This window comes from Rattus norvegicus, chromosome 16, assembly GCF_021556685.1.
Source record: "Rattus norvegicus strain SHRSP/BbbUtx chromosome 16, alternate assembly SHRSP_T2T, whole genome shotgun sequence".
Classification (NCBI taxonomy): Eukaryota; Metazoa; Chordata; class Mammalia; order Rodentia; family Muridae; genus Rattus; species Rattus norvegicus.
The window spans coordinates 17,690,957-17,707,500 of NC_141549.1; the positions used below are offsets into that span (position 1 = coordinate 17,690,957).

Below are 16,544 nucleotides of genomic sequence, written 5' to 3' on the forward strand. Positions count from 1 at the left end.
CTAACTCTCACAGGTTGTCCCCTGTCCCCACCAACACAAGTCTCAGCATCCCCCCCATATAAAAACTATATCTTAAAAATTGTTTCTTTAATCATGTCTTTTTTGACAGGACCTGACTCGGAACCCCCGATCCTCCTGTCTCCACCTCCCAAGTAGATCACGGACGTGGTCCACTTCACATGGGATCTTAAACTCTCTATGTTAACCCCTTCCTTCTTGCCCCCTTCTGAGAGGAGTTGGTGTCCCCTTCTGGTTTCCATAGGCACCAGGCACACACATGGTGCACAGACCTATATGCAGACGAAACACTCATACACGTAAACTAGTTGAACAACGATGTCCAAAGACTGGTGGACAGTGCACACGGCTAATCCCAGCACCGCAGAGGCAGAGGCAGGCAGATCTCCAATCGAGGCCAGCCTGGCCTACAGAGCGAGTTCCACAGCCAACGCTACATAGAGAGACCACTTGAGAGAAAAACCAAACAACCAAGCAAGAGGTGGTCAGAGAGTCAGGGTATTTGTTGCCAAGCCCGACAACCTGAGTCCGTGGGACCTGCATGGAGAGCACTGACTCCTGCCACCTGCATCAGGGCACTCACTCAACCACCTACAACCACTCCACAACGAATCTAAACATTGAAGGAAAAAGAGGGAAGTAAGTGTTGGTGTGGGGCCTTACATGCCTATGCATTACTGGTGGGAGTGCACGGTGGGGTGGTCACCAAGAAACCATCTGAGGCTTCAAAGGGATGACAGAGCCACTCCAATACTATGCAGCTCTGACCTTGGGGCCAGAGGTGCACACAGACAGATATACAGACAGACAGACTCACACACTCCCTCCCTCTCTTGCATGCTCACAAGTACACTCACAAAGCCCCTTACACACACGTAGCCCCTTACACACACACACACACACACACTTACTCCCACTCTCACATGCACACAAGCACACTTAGCCACATACACTCCCTTTCTCTCTCTCACATACACAGCCACTTACACACACACACACACACACACACACACACACACACCTCACACACTCAGGGTAGCATTACCACAGCAGCCAGAATGTGGGGTGAGCTCCCCAAGAGAACACAGTACAGGCGTGCTCCACCCTGCACGGACACTGAAATCCAGGAGCTCAGTGGCAGCAAGCACACAAAAGGCTCAAGGTATACACGTGATCCCATTGATGACAAATGTCAAATGTAGGGCAGTCTTCAGGAGCAGGAAGCAGATGGGGGCTGCCAGGGGCCGGAGAAAGGCAGGGGGGGCAATTGAGGAGGTCTGGGCTCCTGGAAGATTGGATGTAGTAGAATTTAAAAAAAAAAAAAAAGATGGTTGGATTCCTTGTATTTTACAGTTTTTAAATTAAATTAATTTTTCGTGACTTCTTTTACATGCACTGGTATTTTGCCTGTGCACGTGTCTATGTGAGGGTGCTGGATCACCCAGAACTCGGGTTACAGACAATTATGAGCTGCCACAGGGTACAAGGATTGAACCCAGGTCCTCTGGAGTAGCAGCCAGTGCTTTAAACCGCCGAGCCACCTCCAGCCTCTTAGCTTTACTTTGCAGTTTCTGTTTTGTTGCTGTTGCTTGAGACAGAGTCTCCCTGTGTAGTTTTGACTGGCGTTGAACTTAGAGAACTGCCTGCCTCTGCCTCCCAAGTGCTGGGATTAAAGCTGTGTGCCACCCTGCCTGGGTATTTTTATTCTTTTTAATCATATGTGTGTGGGTCTGTGTGTACACAGAGTGCAGGTACCCAAGAGTGAGAGGCACTTAATCCCCCGAAGCTGGGGACAGTCACGTGTGGTTGTGAACACTCAGATGTGCGCACTGGGAACTGGACTCAGGTCTTCCATGAGAGCAGAACATACGCTTAACTCCTGAGCCATTTCTCCTCCCTTAATTGTCTAAAATTATGTTTATTTATTTATTTATTTGTTTGTTTCTTGTGCTTGTGTGTATGCATGAGCACACGCATGTACATACATGTGCAGGACATAGGACAACTTTGTAGAATTTGTTTTTTTCCTTCTACCATGTGAGTCCCAGGGATTGAACTTGGGTATCAGACTTGGCAGGACACATCTTTATCTGCTGAACCATCTTGCTGCCCCCCCCCCCTTTTTTTTCTTTTCTTTTTTTTCGGAGCTGGGGACCAAACCCAGGGCCTTGCGCTTGCTAGGCAAGTGCTCTACCACTGAGCTTAATCCCCAACCCCTCGCTGGCCCCCTTTTAATTTAATTTAATTTAGTTTTGTTTTTTAAAGATAATCTCAATGTATAGTTTATGCTGGCCTGAAACTTGTGGCAATCCTCCTGTCTCAGCCTCCTGAGTGCTGGGATGACAAGGATGACAAGCATGAACCACCACACCTTTCACCCTATTGGTTTTTGTCCTCAGTAGCTCCCACAAAGGGACCCACTTTGTACGGCTGCCGAAGGGCTGGCTGGGTGGCAGCAGGCCAGGCCTTCCTTCCACCAAGTGTATTGCATTGTGCTCACAAAGAGTTCCAGACAACGTGACGTGCTGGCTCCATCCTCTGATTCAGGGTGAGCCATGCTTAGAGATGCTGTGTACAAAGGGTAGTGGCTGCCTGCCAGGGGAGGCTGTGTGACATAGTGTCAGTCCCAGACACACTACCATAACAGGTACTTCAGTGGTCAGTGGCCCTCAGGACCATCGCTACCCTCAGGGGGGCCACTGTAGGATGCTTCCACTTCCCTTGGGGGACCAACCTGACTGCAGAGCTCTCTATCTTCTATGTCTGCTCTGACTTGTGGATGTGGCCCATCCTGGAGTCCCGCTTAACACTTCAGAGGGGTTTCAGGGGTTAGTGGGGATCTCCAGGGGGAGATTGAAGAAGAACTTCGTGGACGGTAAGGGATTGGTCACACTGGCCTTCTAAGTGATGTGTGTTTTGTGTGTGTGTGCATGTGTATCTGTATGTGTGATAAGCATGTATAGGGCTGGAATAATGGCTTAGATGGCTCAGTGGTTAAGAACATGATTTGCACTTCCAGAGGACCAAGCTTTGGCTTAAGCTCCAGAGGCTTAAAACCACTCGTAACTCCAGCTCCAGGAGATTCGGTGCACTCTTCTGGACTCCGGCACATGCCCAAAACTCTGAAGAAAGACCCTGTGTCAGTCAAAAGAACAAAACAAACTTAGGCATCGGAGTCTGGGGAGATAGCTCAGTGGTTAAAGGACTGACTTCTCCCAGGGGACACCCACATTTGGTTTCCAGCACCTACACGGCAGCTCACGGCCATCTGTAACTCCAGTTCCAGGGGAGCTGACGCTCTTTTCAAGTCTTGGTGCACTTCACGCACGTGTACATAGGCATACATGTAGGCTAAACACATACACACGAAGTAAATAATCTCCTTCCCCCCAAAAAATATCCTTAGAAATTGGAGTTGGGAAAGGTTCAGCAAATGGAGTGTTTGCTGCACAAATCTAAGAAGCAGAGCCCAGATTCCTGGCACCTGCGTAAATGCCAGGGGGTGTGGCCACCACTTACAACCTCAGCAGTCGGGAGACACAGCCAGGATCCTAGGAGCAGGCTGACCCGTTAGACCGCTGAGCAGAAGAGCTTGGCTTCCAGGGGGGAGCCCCCGCCCCCGTGTGGAATGCAGAGAGCTGTTTCGGATGATACAATCTCCAGTCTTCACATGTACGTGCCCACATGTGTACATGTACTGCATGCACGCACACACTTCACATGCATGTACACCTACAATATAATACGTCATAACTTAGGAATCGTTTCTAGATGTGATGGACCACAGATAACTAGAACCCAGGGAGCAGATCGTATGGAGCCACAGTCCACCCGTGGATGACACGTGGTGTTTCTTACCTTCTGGCCAGCATAAATAACATGGTGAAGAAGACACTTGGACATCTCTTTTGTGTGAATATAGACTTCTCCCCTCTAAATTCAAAATTCTCTTTTGAGGGAAGGTCTTGCTAAGTGGCCCAGGTTAGTCTAGACCATGCAGTTAGCCTCAGTCCCTGAATGCCTGGGATTACAGGTCTGTGCCACTATGCCACCACACCTGGGCTCTATTCATCCTTTAAATTGTATTTATTTGTAGACAGGGTCCTACAGGATCTCACTAGGTAGCCAAGGCTGGCAAAGAACAAGAGTTGACCTTCCAATCTCAGCCCCAAGGGGTGAGCAAACTGACCTGTGTCATCAGGCCAGTTAGCCCAGACTGGCCTTGAACTTGTTATAGTGCCTTTGTCTTAGACTTCCAAAAGTGTCTGTCTGTGTGTCTGTCTGTGTGTGTCTCTCTCCTTCCTCCCAACCCCTCCCCTCGACGTACCTCTTGACAGGGTTTCACTGTGCAGCCCTGGCTGTCCTGGAACTCACTGTAGACCAGGATAGCCTTGAATTTACAGAGATCTGCCGGACCCTGTCTTAAGTGCTGGGACTAAAGGAATGTGCCACCGGGACTAAAGTTGTGTTCCACCACCACCAGGCTCTTGATCTTCTTTTAAGGGACATCCTTGGTCTACTTTTGCGCATTTTCATTTTCGTAGTGAGGATTACAAGTACACAGCACTATTAGGAACTTGGCTTAGGAATGGAGCCCCCTGCCTAGAATTCCCCAGTGAGGGGCTGGAGGCGTGACTCAGGGGTGGAGCCTCTATCTTAAATCCCCCAGTGAGGGGCTGGGGGCGTGACTCAGGGGTGGAGCCTCTATCTTAAATCCCCCCAGTGGGGGCGTGACTCAGGGGTGGAGCCTCTATCTTAAATCCCCCAGTGAGGGGCTGGTGAAGTGGAAACTTCTAGTTCTTTGGAAAGTCAGTTATGCCAAATGCTATTTTGTTGGGGAACACAGGTGAAAGGATGTCTTGCTAAAGCAAATACATGAAAGAATGTTTTCCTGAAGCAGACACAGGGGAAAGGATGTTTGGATACAGCAGGCACGTGAAAGGACACGTGATGAAGGAGTATAAATACGACCCCACAGGCAATGCGAGATGAGCACTGAGCATTGGTTTGCTCCGCCTCCTATTCTTCACTAAAGTCAGTCAGGTATTGGTTCACCTTGCATAGCTCAGCTTGGGATGAATCTGGCTTGAGAGGTTCCTGCGGCAGCTTGCTGCCTCTGCGGTCTTGCCTTAGGCTAATTGGCGCACCTGGCGGTTTCTTCAGGATTGAACTACAGCTGCTGGTTCGAGCCTGGAGTCTGCCCGCCTAGAGGACTGGTCTGCAGCTGCTGAGTTGTATTTGGTGTTTGCTGTGGGACTGAACTGCTGCCCAAGAAGATCGAGCTCGCCCCCCAAGGACTATTGGCTGGACAGGTTCACTTCCCCTATATCCTAATGGTTTTTCTCTTCCATGACCTCTGCTGGGTGGTGGGCTAGAGGAGAGGTTGATATCTTATTAAAAGTAGGTTGAAAATATGCCTACAGGCTGGGGGCATGGCTCAGACTCTGAGTTCCATCTACAGCACTGAATAAAACAGTAAAAAGATTTTAAAACCAACACCTCTGACAACAGTGGTTTTGGGGTCCCAGGTGGCTCGTAGCACATCCCTGCCTCTGCCTCCCTTCCTCGCGCTGGCCTTCTCTCTGCTGTAGCTGGGCAAGGCCTGAGCATCTCCAAGGCTGGCTGCAGAAACTTTCTTGCGTAAGTCCTGAGCTGATTTTTTTGAAAACCTCCTCCCTACCCCGCGCACACTTCTGCCAGGAGACTTTCCAGCGTCATCCAAGCTCCCAACTGTAGGGAGGAGTTGAGGGCTTGTTTACAGGTTTCTATCGGAAACTGTGTTTGAAAGCCAGGGCAAGATCTGTGCGTGCCTTTGAATGTGGAAAAACATGCTATTTCAGAGGGAACTAAAAGGAAAATGAAACAGAAAACTCTTGGCAGGTTGAGCAACTTTCTGTTTTTGCTACTATTTTTAAATTCATAATATACCTTATTTCGTGTGTGAAGCAAGTGACAGAGCAATGGCCCTGAGTTCAATCCCAGCACTGTGTGTGTGTGTGTGTGTGTGAGTGTGTGTGAGTGTGTGAGTGTGTGTGAGTGTGTGTGTGTGAGTGTGTGTGAGTGTGTGAGTGTGTGTGAGAGTGTGTGTGAGTGTGTGTGTGAGTGTGTGTGTGAGTGTGTGTGAGTGTGTGTGTTTATGGTCTTTGTTGTTTTGTTTGTTTGCTTTTCTGGTGGTGGTGGGTCTTTTCTAGTCCAGGCTGGCCTCGAACTCACTACATAGTCCAGGCTGACCCCTGACTCATGGCAATCCTGCCGCCTTACCCCCTTGAATGCTGGGATACCAAGCCGAAACGACCAGGCCCTTGTTTGAGACTGGGTCTCTTGTAATTCCCGGCTCATTATGTTAGGCCAGGATGACTTTGAACTCCAATCCCCTGTCTCAGTGGTTGCTGGGCCAGACTGACCGTGCTTGGAGATCCTGTTAACTGCTCACGGACACAGAGCAGCCAGTCGGCCCTCGACTCTGTATGGCTCCTTCTTTTTCCGCACATTGCCTGGCCAGAACTGGAGGCGCAGCCCAAACGGTATGATTTCTGATGCCCTGGAAAGGAGTATTCTGGAATATTTTAGGTTTCTCCTGGCAGACTGACAGCTTTGCCCCTCACCCCTGCACCACAGGAGTATGTGGTAAAGAAGGACAAATGGCTCCTTTTCACAAGTTGGGGGGTGTGTCCCTCAGGCACTTAAAAATAGCCAGTTTATTGCAGACCTGAGAGTTAAACAATCAGGTTCTTCTTGAGACATCAGAAAAAAAAAAAAACCCTCCAAAAAAACCAAACAAACAAAAACCTTCCCACTGAAAGAGGGCAGTTTTAAAAACTATGAGTAGTTAAGGGAGAGAGGATTTGTTTTTGTTTTTGTTTTTTTCTGGAATAGATGGCCTTAAGTAAAAAATGGTGTCTCTCTCTCTCTCTCTCTCTCTCTCTCTCTCTCTCTCTCTCTCTCCCTCTCTCTCTCCCTCTCTCTCTCCCTCTCTCTCTCCCTCTCCCTCTTCCTCTCTCTCTTCACCTACCCTTCCCCTCCCCCCACCCCGTGTGTGTGTGTGTGTGTGTGTATGTGAGTGTGTTTGTCTGTGTGTGTATGTGTCTATGTGAGTGTGTATGTGTTTGTATGTGTGTGAGTGTGTATGTGTATGTCTGTGTGTGTGTGTGTGAGTGTGTGTATGTCTGTGTATATGTGTGTGTATGTGTATGTCTGTGTGTATGTGTGTGTGTGAGTGTGAGTGTGTGTGTGTATATATGTGTATGTCTGTGTATGTGTGTGTGTGCGTGTGTGTATATATGTGTATGTGTGTGTGAGTGTGTATGTGTATGTCTGTGTGTGCATGTGTGTGTATGTGTGTGTATATGTGTGTGTGTGTATGTCTGTGTGTGTATGTGTGTGTGAGTGTGAGTGTGTGTGTATATATGTGTGTGTATGTGTATGTCTGTGTGTGTGTGTGTGTGTGTGTGTGTGTGTGTGTTGAGAGAGGGAGAGAGAATTTGGTGGGGAAGTGTAGAATAAAACAACTAAAGGTGTCTGGGTCTGCTTGGTTGTGGCACACCCCTTTAATCTCAGCACTTGGGAGGAAGAGGTAGCTGGATCTTTGTGAGTTCAAGGTCAGCCTACTCCACATAGTGAGTTTCAAGGCAATTAGGCCTACATGAGATCTTCTCTGAAAACACAAAAAGAAAAAAGAAAAAAAAGAATCCAAACCTCAACTAAAGTTGTTAGAAGACATGTGCTGAGCCCTCGGAAGGGCCTTTGAATGTTATGGGTCAGTAACATCACATGGGGGAAACTGAGGCACGGACAGTCCTCAGCTGAGCCCAGATTTTGTTTTTCTGTGTGAGTTGTTTTACAGTTATTTTCATCTTGTTGTGTCTATGGATGTTTGAGTGTGGAGGTCAGAGGACAGCTTGCAGGAGTCAGTTCTCTCCTCCCACCATGTGGGTACTGGGAACTAAACTCAGGTTGTTAGGTTTGGTGGCAATCACCTCTGCCTGCTGAGCCATCTCACTGGCCCAATTCTATCTGGAACATATGTAGCCCAGGCTGATATGGTATTCCCAATGCTCCTGCCTCAGCCGCCTGGGTAAACAACAAAAAACAAAACCAGTTTCTTTTTCTTTTTCTTTTTATTTAAGACTCTTTATTTTTAATTATGTATATGAGTCTGTGTCACATGCATGTAGGTGCCCAAGGAGGTTAGAGATGTCAGATGCCCTGGAGCTGGAGTCACAGGTGGTTGTGAACTCTCTTCCTGGGTGCTCTTAACTGCAGAGCCTCCCCTTAGGGCTCTACAGTGAGTCTTAAAAACATGAGTGTGCACCAAATATTACACAGAACAGATACACATGGCTCTTCTGTTGACTGGTAAGACAGGCACCCCAGTTCAGTGTTGGCTGTCTTAGGTCCCAGATACTTGAGAGCCAGAGTTAGGAAGATTGGGCCAGGAGTTCAGGGGTGGCCGGGCAAGCAGCACAGTCAGATTCTGCTTAATGAAAAAGAACAATTTAAATGCTCAGATTTTCATAATCCCTTAAACTTTCCTTCCCTCTGAATTTATCCATCCACCTGTCGGTCTGTCTTTCTATCTGTCCATTTGTCTGTCTATGCTCACATTCGTCCACTCACCTGCCCACCCCACTACCTTCTCATGCATGCTCTCAGCCATGCATCCGCTCATCAAATCCATCCACCCAGGCTGGAGAGATGGCTCAGCGGTTAAGACTGACTGCTCTTCCAGAGAGGTCCTGAGTTCAGTTCCCAGCAACCACATGGTGGCTCGCAACCATCTGTAAAGAGATCTGACGCCTTCTTCTGGTGTTATCTGAAGACAGCTACAGTGTACTTATATATAATAAATGAAGAAAAAAAGAAAAAAAATCCATCCATCCACATAGCCTTCTACCCACTCCCCTACACGCCCCATCCCTCTGTTAAATTTGGAATGGAGTCTGGCTGTGTAATTCAGGCTGGTCTGAAACTCCTGGGCTCAAGGAATTCTTCTGCCTCAGTTTTCTAAGTAGCTAGGACTGCAAGTTCGTACCACTTCTAAGCCATATTCTTCCAGGTCCCTGAAAGTATCCGTCCTCTGGGCCACCTGTGCCTGCTGGGTGACCTAGCTGTGGAGGTGTCCTGGGCTGGGCATGGGGGATCTCTGAGAGTCCTTGTGAGCCGACTGACTCCGGTCAGCTCATGCGTGATTACCCTGTACCAGGCGCTGGGGGCATGGGGGGAGAAAGCAGCAGCAGCACTGCCCCTTACAGCTGTGCTTCCGTCCCAGGCTCTGTTTCAATGTGAGGAAGCTGAATCAGACCTTGGAGCAGTAGGAGGCGGGCAGCGCTAGATGCCTTTCATGGCGCTACCCATTGGGTCAGCCTTTTTTGCTCACTGCTCTTCCGGTGGCCTGAGGTTGGGGACCAAATTTAGATCATTTGTCATCTGATAAAAATGGACTTTCAAATATTTCCCAGGCTCTGGACAAATCTTCGGTCGGTAGACCTGTCTGGAGGAATCTATGTAGAGAACTGGGAGGCATCGTCCTCCCCGTCCCCACTCTCCCTACCCCATCCATCCTTTCTGGAAGGGATGAGAACACTGCTCCATCCGCCCCTGCTGAACAGACCCGGGGCCTGAGTTCAGATCCCCAGCTCTTACTCAACACCTGGGTCGGGCAGCTCACTTAGCACGGGATTGGGAAGGTGGGGATTGGAGAATCCCTGAGGCTCCCAGAGGTGAGCTTCAGTTTCCGTGAGTGACAGACTCAAAAAGACAAAGTTGGATGGATGCATTTTGTCACAGCTATTATTTAAAAAATATTTATTTCATCCAGGCAGAGTGGCATAGGCCTTTAATCAGGATCTCTGTTAGCCAAGAGGCCAGCTTGGTCTACACACGGAGTCCCAGGACAGCTGAAGCTACACAGAGAGAACTTGTCTAAAACACAAACATTTTTTTTTATTTTACGTGCATCTGTGTTTTGTGTGCACATATGTATAGTCACTAAGTGACCACAGAAGACACTGGGGTCTCCGGAACTGGAGTGACAGGCAGGAGTAAGCCAAGATGTGGGTATTGGTGACTGAACCGGGCCCTCTGGAAAAGGAACGAGTGCTCTTAAACTCTGAGCCATCTCTCCAGCTCTACAACCATCGTTAAAAAATATTTTAAGGGGTTGGGGATTTAGCTCAGTGGTAGAGCACTTGCCTAGCAAGCACAAGGCCCTGGGTTCGGTCCCCAGCTCCGGAAAAAAAGAAAAAAAAATATTTTAAACTGGGCGGTGGTGACATGGCACACACACTCGGGAGGCAGAGGAGGCTGGATCTCTGAGTTCGAGGTCAGCCTGGTCTACATATAGAGTTCCAGGGCAAACAGGGCTACACAGAGAACCCCTGTCTCGAAAAAAAGAAAAGAAAAGAAAAGAAAAGAACAATTCTTCGTCAATTGCAGGCATGTTGGAGACAAGTTTTGTCTTCCCACTCCCTGGGCCCTCCCCATGCCCCCTCCCACCTCATGAGCTCAGTCAGTTACTGCTGTGCCCTCTGCTGTGCATGGATGTAGGGCACCTGCTGGAACCTTGGTGCCCTAGCCAGAGAGGCCACCCTCCGCCAACACGACGGCGTGTCTGCCGACTGGCCTGCGCAGATCTCCATCCATTTTCCACTCTGCTTTTCAAGAATACATGGCGCAACTGGGAAGGTGCCTCTGGGGGTAAAATTACAAATGTGAGTTCAAATCCCCAGTACCTGTGTAAGCTGGACAAGGTAGCACAAATCTCTAATCCCAGACCTCTTGTGTGTGTGTGTGTGTGTGTGTGTGTGTGTGTGTCCATGTGTGTCTGTCTGTGTGTGTGTGTGTGTGTGTGTGTGTGTGTGTGTGTGGTAGTGGTGGTGGGGGGCAAGGAGATAGGAATCTCTAGAAGCACAGGGCAGTCAGCTTAACACACCCAAGGGAGACAATGGAGACTCTGTCTAAACAAGATGTTCTTCCAGAATTAGCAGCCAAGGATATCCTCTGGCCTCTATGTGTGCTGTGCACATGGACATACACACACGCACACACAGACACACACACAGACACACACACACAGACACAGACAGACACACAGACACACACACAGACACAGAGACACAGACACACACACACGGGAGGGAAGCTGGGCCCAGTAGGTGGATTGCTTACCTAACAGGCACAAAGCACGGGGTTTGATGCTCAGGTCTGCACACATCAGGTGTGGCGGTGCTGCCTATCATCTCAGGGCCCCGCAGGCAGGGGGAGTATGTCATCTTTGGTTACACAGGGACTTCAAGGCAGTTTGGGCTACTTGACACTGTACAAAAGAAAGGATGGCATCAAATCCAGTCTCCTCTACACAGTTTCTTTAAATTGGTTGGGCCGGCTCCCTGTCACAAATCTTTTGAGCAGGCCATAGCTCACCCACTGACAGGGGATACTTACGTTTGAGATAGATGGAATGAGTAAACGATTTCATCTCTCCGAGCCTTAGTTTTCCAGTGCTGTCTCACAGGGGCCAGAGTCTGATACCAGAATCAGTGTTCACCCAAGGCCAGCCTTAGAGACCAGCCCAGAGCGCAGGGTCCCATGGGACATTTGGAGAGGTCCTAGAATTCTCCTAGGGAGTCCAGACCCCTGCTCACTTCACAAAGGAACCACGGCCCATGAGCAGAGTGTGGCAGTGAAATATGTGGAGAAGACAAGGTGGGGTTCGGTTCCCTTCTGTGACCAGAGTGTCACTTCAGGACAAACCCATACCCTGGAAATGCCAGTGTCAGATGGAAAGATGTCCGAAAAATACAGAGAGACAGTCACAGAGACAGGGAGACAAAAAACACCAGAGGGATACAGAGATACCATAGAGGACAGAAACGTTTGCAAAGATAGAAAGACACTACAGAGAGACAGAGATGGTAGAGATAGAGGCCGGCAACAAGAACAGAGAGACACCAGAGAGAGCAAGAGAAGCAGGGCAGAGTGGTGGTGCACGCAGGCAGGTAGAGAGCTTGAGGTATCCACACTGGCTGGTAGAGTCTGGCATTTTAGATATAACCCTCATTTGAAAGAGCTCCTGCGCTGAATCCCCCAGTGAGGGGATGGGGGCGTGGCCTGGGGGGTGGAGCTCCTGCCCAGAATCCCCCAGTGAGGAACTGGGGGTGGAGCTCCTGCATAGAATCCCCCAGTAAGGGGCTGGGGGCGTGGCCTGGGGTGGAGCTCCTGCCCTGAACCCCCCAGTGAGGGGATGGGGGCGTGGCCTGGGGTGGAGCTCCTGCTCAGAATCCCCCAGTGAGGAACTGGGGGCTGAGCTCCTGCCTAGAATCCCCCAGTGAGGGGCTGGGGGCGTGGCTAGGTAGAGCTGTTACCCAGTGAGCCATTCTAGGCTGGCACTCCTTAGGTTGAGCTCCCAGAGTTGTTCTTCTTTACCTAAGAGTTGACTTTGTCTTGAGGTCACTATTGTCTTTGCTAGTATTGATCTTCCTTCCTTTCTTTTGAGAGTAGATCTGATTCTGTCGCCCAGACAGGCCTGGTACTGACCATCTTCCTGTCTTCACCTCCCAGGCGCCAGGATGGCAGGCAAGTGCCTTAGAGAATCCTCACAACAGGGCAACCAGCCTGGTTGTTGGGATATGGATAAAAACAAACCCCAAACCAACCAACCAAACAAACACCCATGAGACATGCTGTCTTACTGCCATGGACCCCAGCTACTTGAGGTGTGGCAGGAGGAGAGCCCATATCCATGAGTTCAAGGTCAGCCTGAATGTGAGACTTTGGGCCTGCATAATAGCAACAGGGGAGGGCACTGTGGTAGGAATCTACAAGCCTGGTACTCAGGTCACCGAGGCAGGAGGATTGCTGCAGGTCCAAAGCCAGATAAACCTCTACAGTGAGACTCTGACTCACAGAGCCAATGGCAAGAGAAACCAAACAAAAACACCCCATGACCACCTCTTAACTCACAAGTCAGTTCGACCTGTCCCAGGAACCAGCACAGCCTACAGAGCCCAACCATTGTGGGCTCCCTGTTTCCTCACAGCCATGTGAAAGGTTTCGTGTTACTATTTTGTTTTATTTTTCACAGAACTCAGGGTGGTCTCGAATGTACTGTGTAGCTAAGGGTGATTTTAACCTCCTAGTCCTCCTGCGCCATCTCCCAGCTGAGTGACCAGCCTGTGTCGAAACACCTGACACAGCATTAGCAACTCTATCAGTCTTAGTTCCTGGGAGAGGAGGGGAAGGAGGAAGAGGAGGAGGTAGGAGCAGGATTCGAACTCAGGCCCAGCCTCGATGCGCTGTGTTGTCACTGCCAGGCCCGGTTTCCCCTGTGGCGGAGCTCCTTTCTTTGCTAGATTTCTGTGAAATCCCCACAGTCTTCTGTGAGTGCTTCCCTGTCTGTGAGAGCTGGAAGGGACCAGTGTACTTGGCTCCTTCCCAGTCAGGACTCCCGGCTGGACTCAGCCTCCCTTACAACCCAACCACCTGCTCAGCCTGGAGTCCAGCCGTCCGGCCTGACAGCCGAGCTCTGAAGGAGCAGGGGACCCTCCACACTCTTTATATACTGGGGTTATTTTTAACCTCGGCTCTCAGTACATTACAGAGTTTCCTCTCCCCAGTGTGCAGGAAGCCCTACTTGGCTGTGCTTCCTGTGAGCACGAGGCCCCGGGATGACTGAGAACAGCAGCCTGGAGACTGCGTGACTCTGAGGGGGGAAAAATGAGAAGAACCTGGCCTCCTTTCAAACACTTTAGCTCACAGCTCCTGCCAGGCCCACACAGCTCAGACGTCAGCTACAAACTAGCTGGGCTGAGCCCAGGTCCCCAGACACAGCCCCTCCCTCCAAAAATCAGAGGGAAATGCATCGCTGGGTTTCGTTTTTAATGCCCTGTTTTGATTCATTTATTTTTACTGAGGTTCAATTTACAGATTGTCAGATGGGCCGTTATAAAGTCTCTGGGACTGGGCTGGCGAAATGGCTCAATGGATAATGGAACTTGCCGCCAAGCCTGGTGATCCCTGGTTTGATGCCAGAGACCCACGTGGTGGAAGGAAAGAACTGACTCCTGTAAGCTGCCTTCTGACCTCCACATGTGTGTCATGGCACACACATACATGCACACTCTAAAATAGTACGTAAAATATAATGAATTATTAAAGTCTGCGGTCCTAGCGTCCCTTAAGGTGCTCACAGAGTTTCTCATATCTGCCTAGTTCCAGTGGTATTTTTATCGCCGCCTAAAGGAAGCCCTGGTCCTATTAGCAACTTCCTTTCCCCCTCCCCCCAACCTTGGCATCTGCTAACCTGAGCTCCTCTCCCGGGAGCGCACAGCCCTCTGTGGATCTTTTGAACCCGATGATGACCTCCTCTGGGTTCTAGGGTAGCATTTTGGCTTGGGAGTTACCTGTCCTGTGACACAGGACCTCCTAGATCTATCTTGAATCTTTCAGGGCTCCCTAATTCCTCAGAATAAAGCCTGAATTCCATTGTTTTTCACTTCTGCATCCAAGTTTGCCAGGGCTCTTCAGTCTTGCTTCCTCAGGCTGTCCATTGAGTGGCGTCACCCTCAGACTCACCAGATGCCAGAGCCATTGGATGTGACAATCGCAGATGTCTTCAGCATTGCTGAGTAGCCCAAGTGTGTCCTCACTGTCTCTGACCAAAGACTTCGGGGTCCACTAGACCCCATTCAAAGCATAGCTACAACTCTCTGGCACTGCTGAGGGCAGGAAGTGATGTCAGAGGAGGCTAGAGAAGCCACCCATGGCGGTAGTATAGTAGTGTGGTCCTGTGAACTTGGCATTCCAGAGGCTGAGGCAGGAGGATGGCAGGCTCCAGACTGGTCTGCCCTTCTCTAACCCCTATCCCCCAAAACACAGAAGCAGGGGCCGAGGAGAGGGCTCCGTCTGTAAAGTGTTCACCATGCAAGCATGAGGACCTGAGTTTAATTCCCCAGACCTAAGAGCATGGTACAGGAGGGTCCCTGGGACTCGATGACTAACCGACCTGGCTTACTTAGTAGGGCCCAGGTCCCAGTGAGACTCTGTCAGGAAAATGACACAGATGACCCCTGAGAATTGGCACTTGAGGTTTGCCACTGCCCATTGCCCACACACAAGTGAAGGAACGGAGTGGCCAGGAGCTTATCTGAAGGTTGGCGGGTACACAGGAGACCCGGTGCTGGAGCCCAGCTTACCAGGACTCACCTGGTCCCAGGGTGAGTCCATACTCATCTTGAATATCTGATGAGACCAGGGCAGACATGGATCAACTATGAGTCTCATTTTCCCAATCTGCCAACAAGAAAGATCTTGTGTGTGTGTGGTCTCTGGGGGCGGCTTCATATCCTGGCTTTTGTTTTGTTTAGTTCTCTCCCTCCTCCTCTCCCTCCCCCTCTCCCTCCCCTCCCCTTCTCCCTCTCCCTCTCACTTTCTCTCTCCCTCTCCTCTCCCTCCCCCTCTCCCTCCCCCTCCTTTCCCCCTTCCCTCCCTCTCTCTCTGTCTGAGAAGGTCTCACTATGTAGTCTTGGCTGTCCTGGAACTTACTGTACTAACCAGGCTGGCCTTGAGCTCACAGTGCTCTGCCTCCTAAGTGCTGGGGTTAAAGGTGCTGCTTAATTCCCTTTTTGGAAGACAATTGTTTTTGTTATATTATACATATATTTTTCCCACATACATTGAGCTGTACATCTTCCTTCCCACCATGTCTCCAGCCCAGTTTCATGCCCTTTTTATTTGCTATTTATTTATTTATTTAGAGACAGGGTTTCCCTGTGTAGCCCCAGCTGTCCTACAACTTGCTCTGTAGTCTAGGCTGATCTCCAACTAAGAGATTCACCTGCTTCTGCCTCCCAAGAGCTAGGTTTAAAGTTGTGTACCACCACCGCCCTATTTATTAATTTCTGATAATCCCCAGAGTTCAGTTAGTGTATTCCATATGCACAGGGTGTGTGACCATTCACAGGGGCTTGAGCCACCTCCCAGCAACCCTCTCTCAGCGGCTGTTGAGGGCCTGTAGCTTCTCCCTTTGGGCCCCTCCCCCATGAATGCTGGAACCTTGATTGGCTTGATCATGTGTGCGTGAATGTATGGGTGGTGTTTGTGTGTGTGTGGGGGGGGGGTGCTCAGGAGAGAGAGAGAGAGAGAGAGAGAGAGAGAGAGAGAGAGAGAGAGAGGGAGGAGGGGCTTCAGGAGAGAGAGAGAACTGGCAGGAGTCACCTTTCTTCTGGACAGCAAACTCTCCTGAGTCCTGGCCATCACGCTCAGGTGTCTGGGTAGCAAGTGCCTTACCTGCCTCTTCCCAGGGGCTTGGACTAATGGCTTGCGCTCCCACGACTCGCTGGAATCATTGTAAATCACAGAGTCATTGATAGGGGTGTCTAGGGTCATGAGCAGAACCTTTTCAACCCCAGCACCGCTGGCCTTCTTCAGAGCTGGATAGGGTGGCTTTCTGGTGGTTGGTCGAAATCAGCACTGTTCCTTGTTAAGACAGCAGACAAATGGGGGCAGAATCTTGTACAGCTATAGGGACA

General features: G+C 50.0%; 1 protein-coding gene and 1 long non-coding RNA gene across 7 annotated transcripts in view; one reads left to right on the top strand and one right to left on the bottom strand.

The window, feature by feature from the left end:
- The window catches only part of Eps15l1 (epidermal growth factor receptor pathway substrate 15-like 1), a 172,581-nt gene that overhangs the window by 108,888 nt on the left and 47,149 nt on the right, over positions 1–16,544 (top strand). For 3 of the 6 annotated variants that reach the window (XM_087588603.1, XM_087588609.1, NM_001436889.1), the window contains 1 exon segment: positions 5,182–5,514. The exons of the other annotated variants lie outside the window; for them this stretch is intronic. In XM_087588603.1, the coding sequence (XP_087444729.1) occupies positions 5,182–5,187 (6 nt within the window). In that variant the 3' untranslated portion in view covers positions 5,188–5,514. 6 annotated transcript variants of the gene reach the window in all.
- Positions 8,142–12,128, bottom strand: LOC148000421 (uncharacterized). The gene is made up of 3 exons (XR_015640254.1): positions 11,461–12,128; positions 11,185–11,332; positions 8,142–10,707 (listed from the first exon to the last, which is right to left on the bottom strand). It is a non-coding gene; the product is annotated as an uncharacterized LOC148000421 (long non-coding RNA).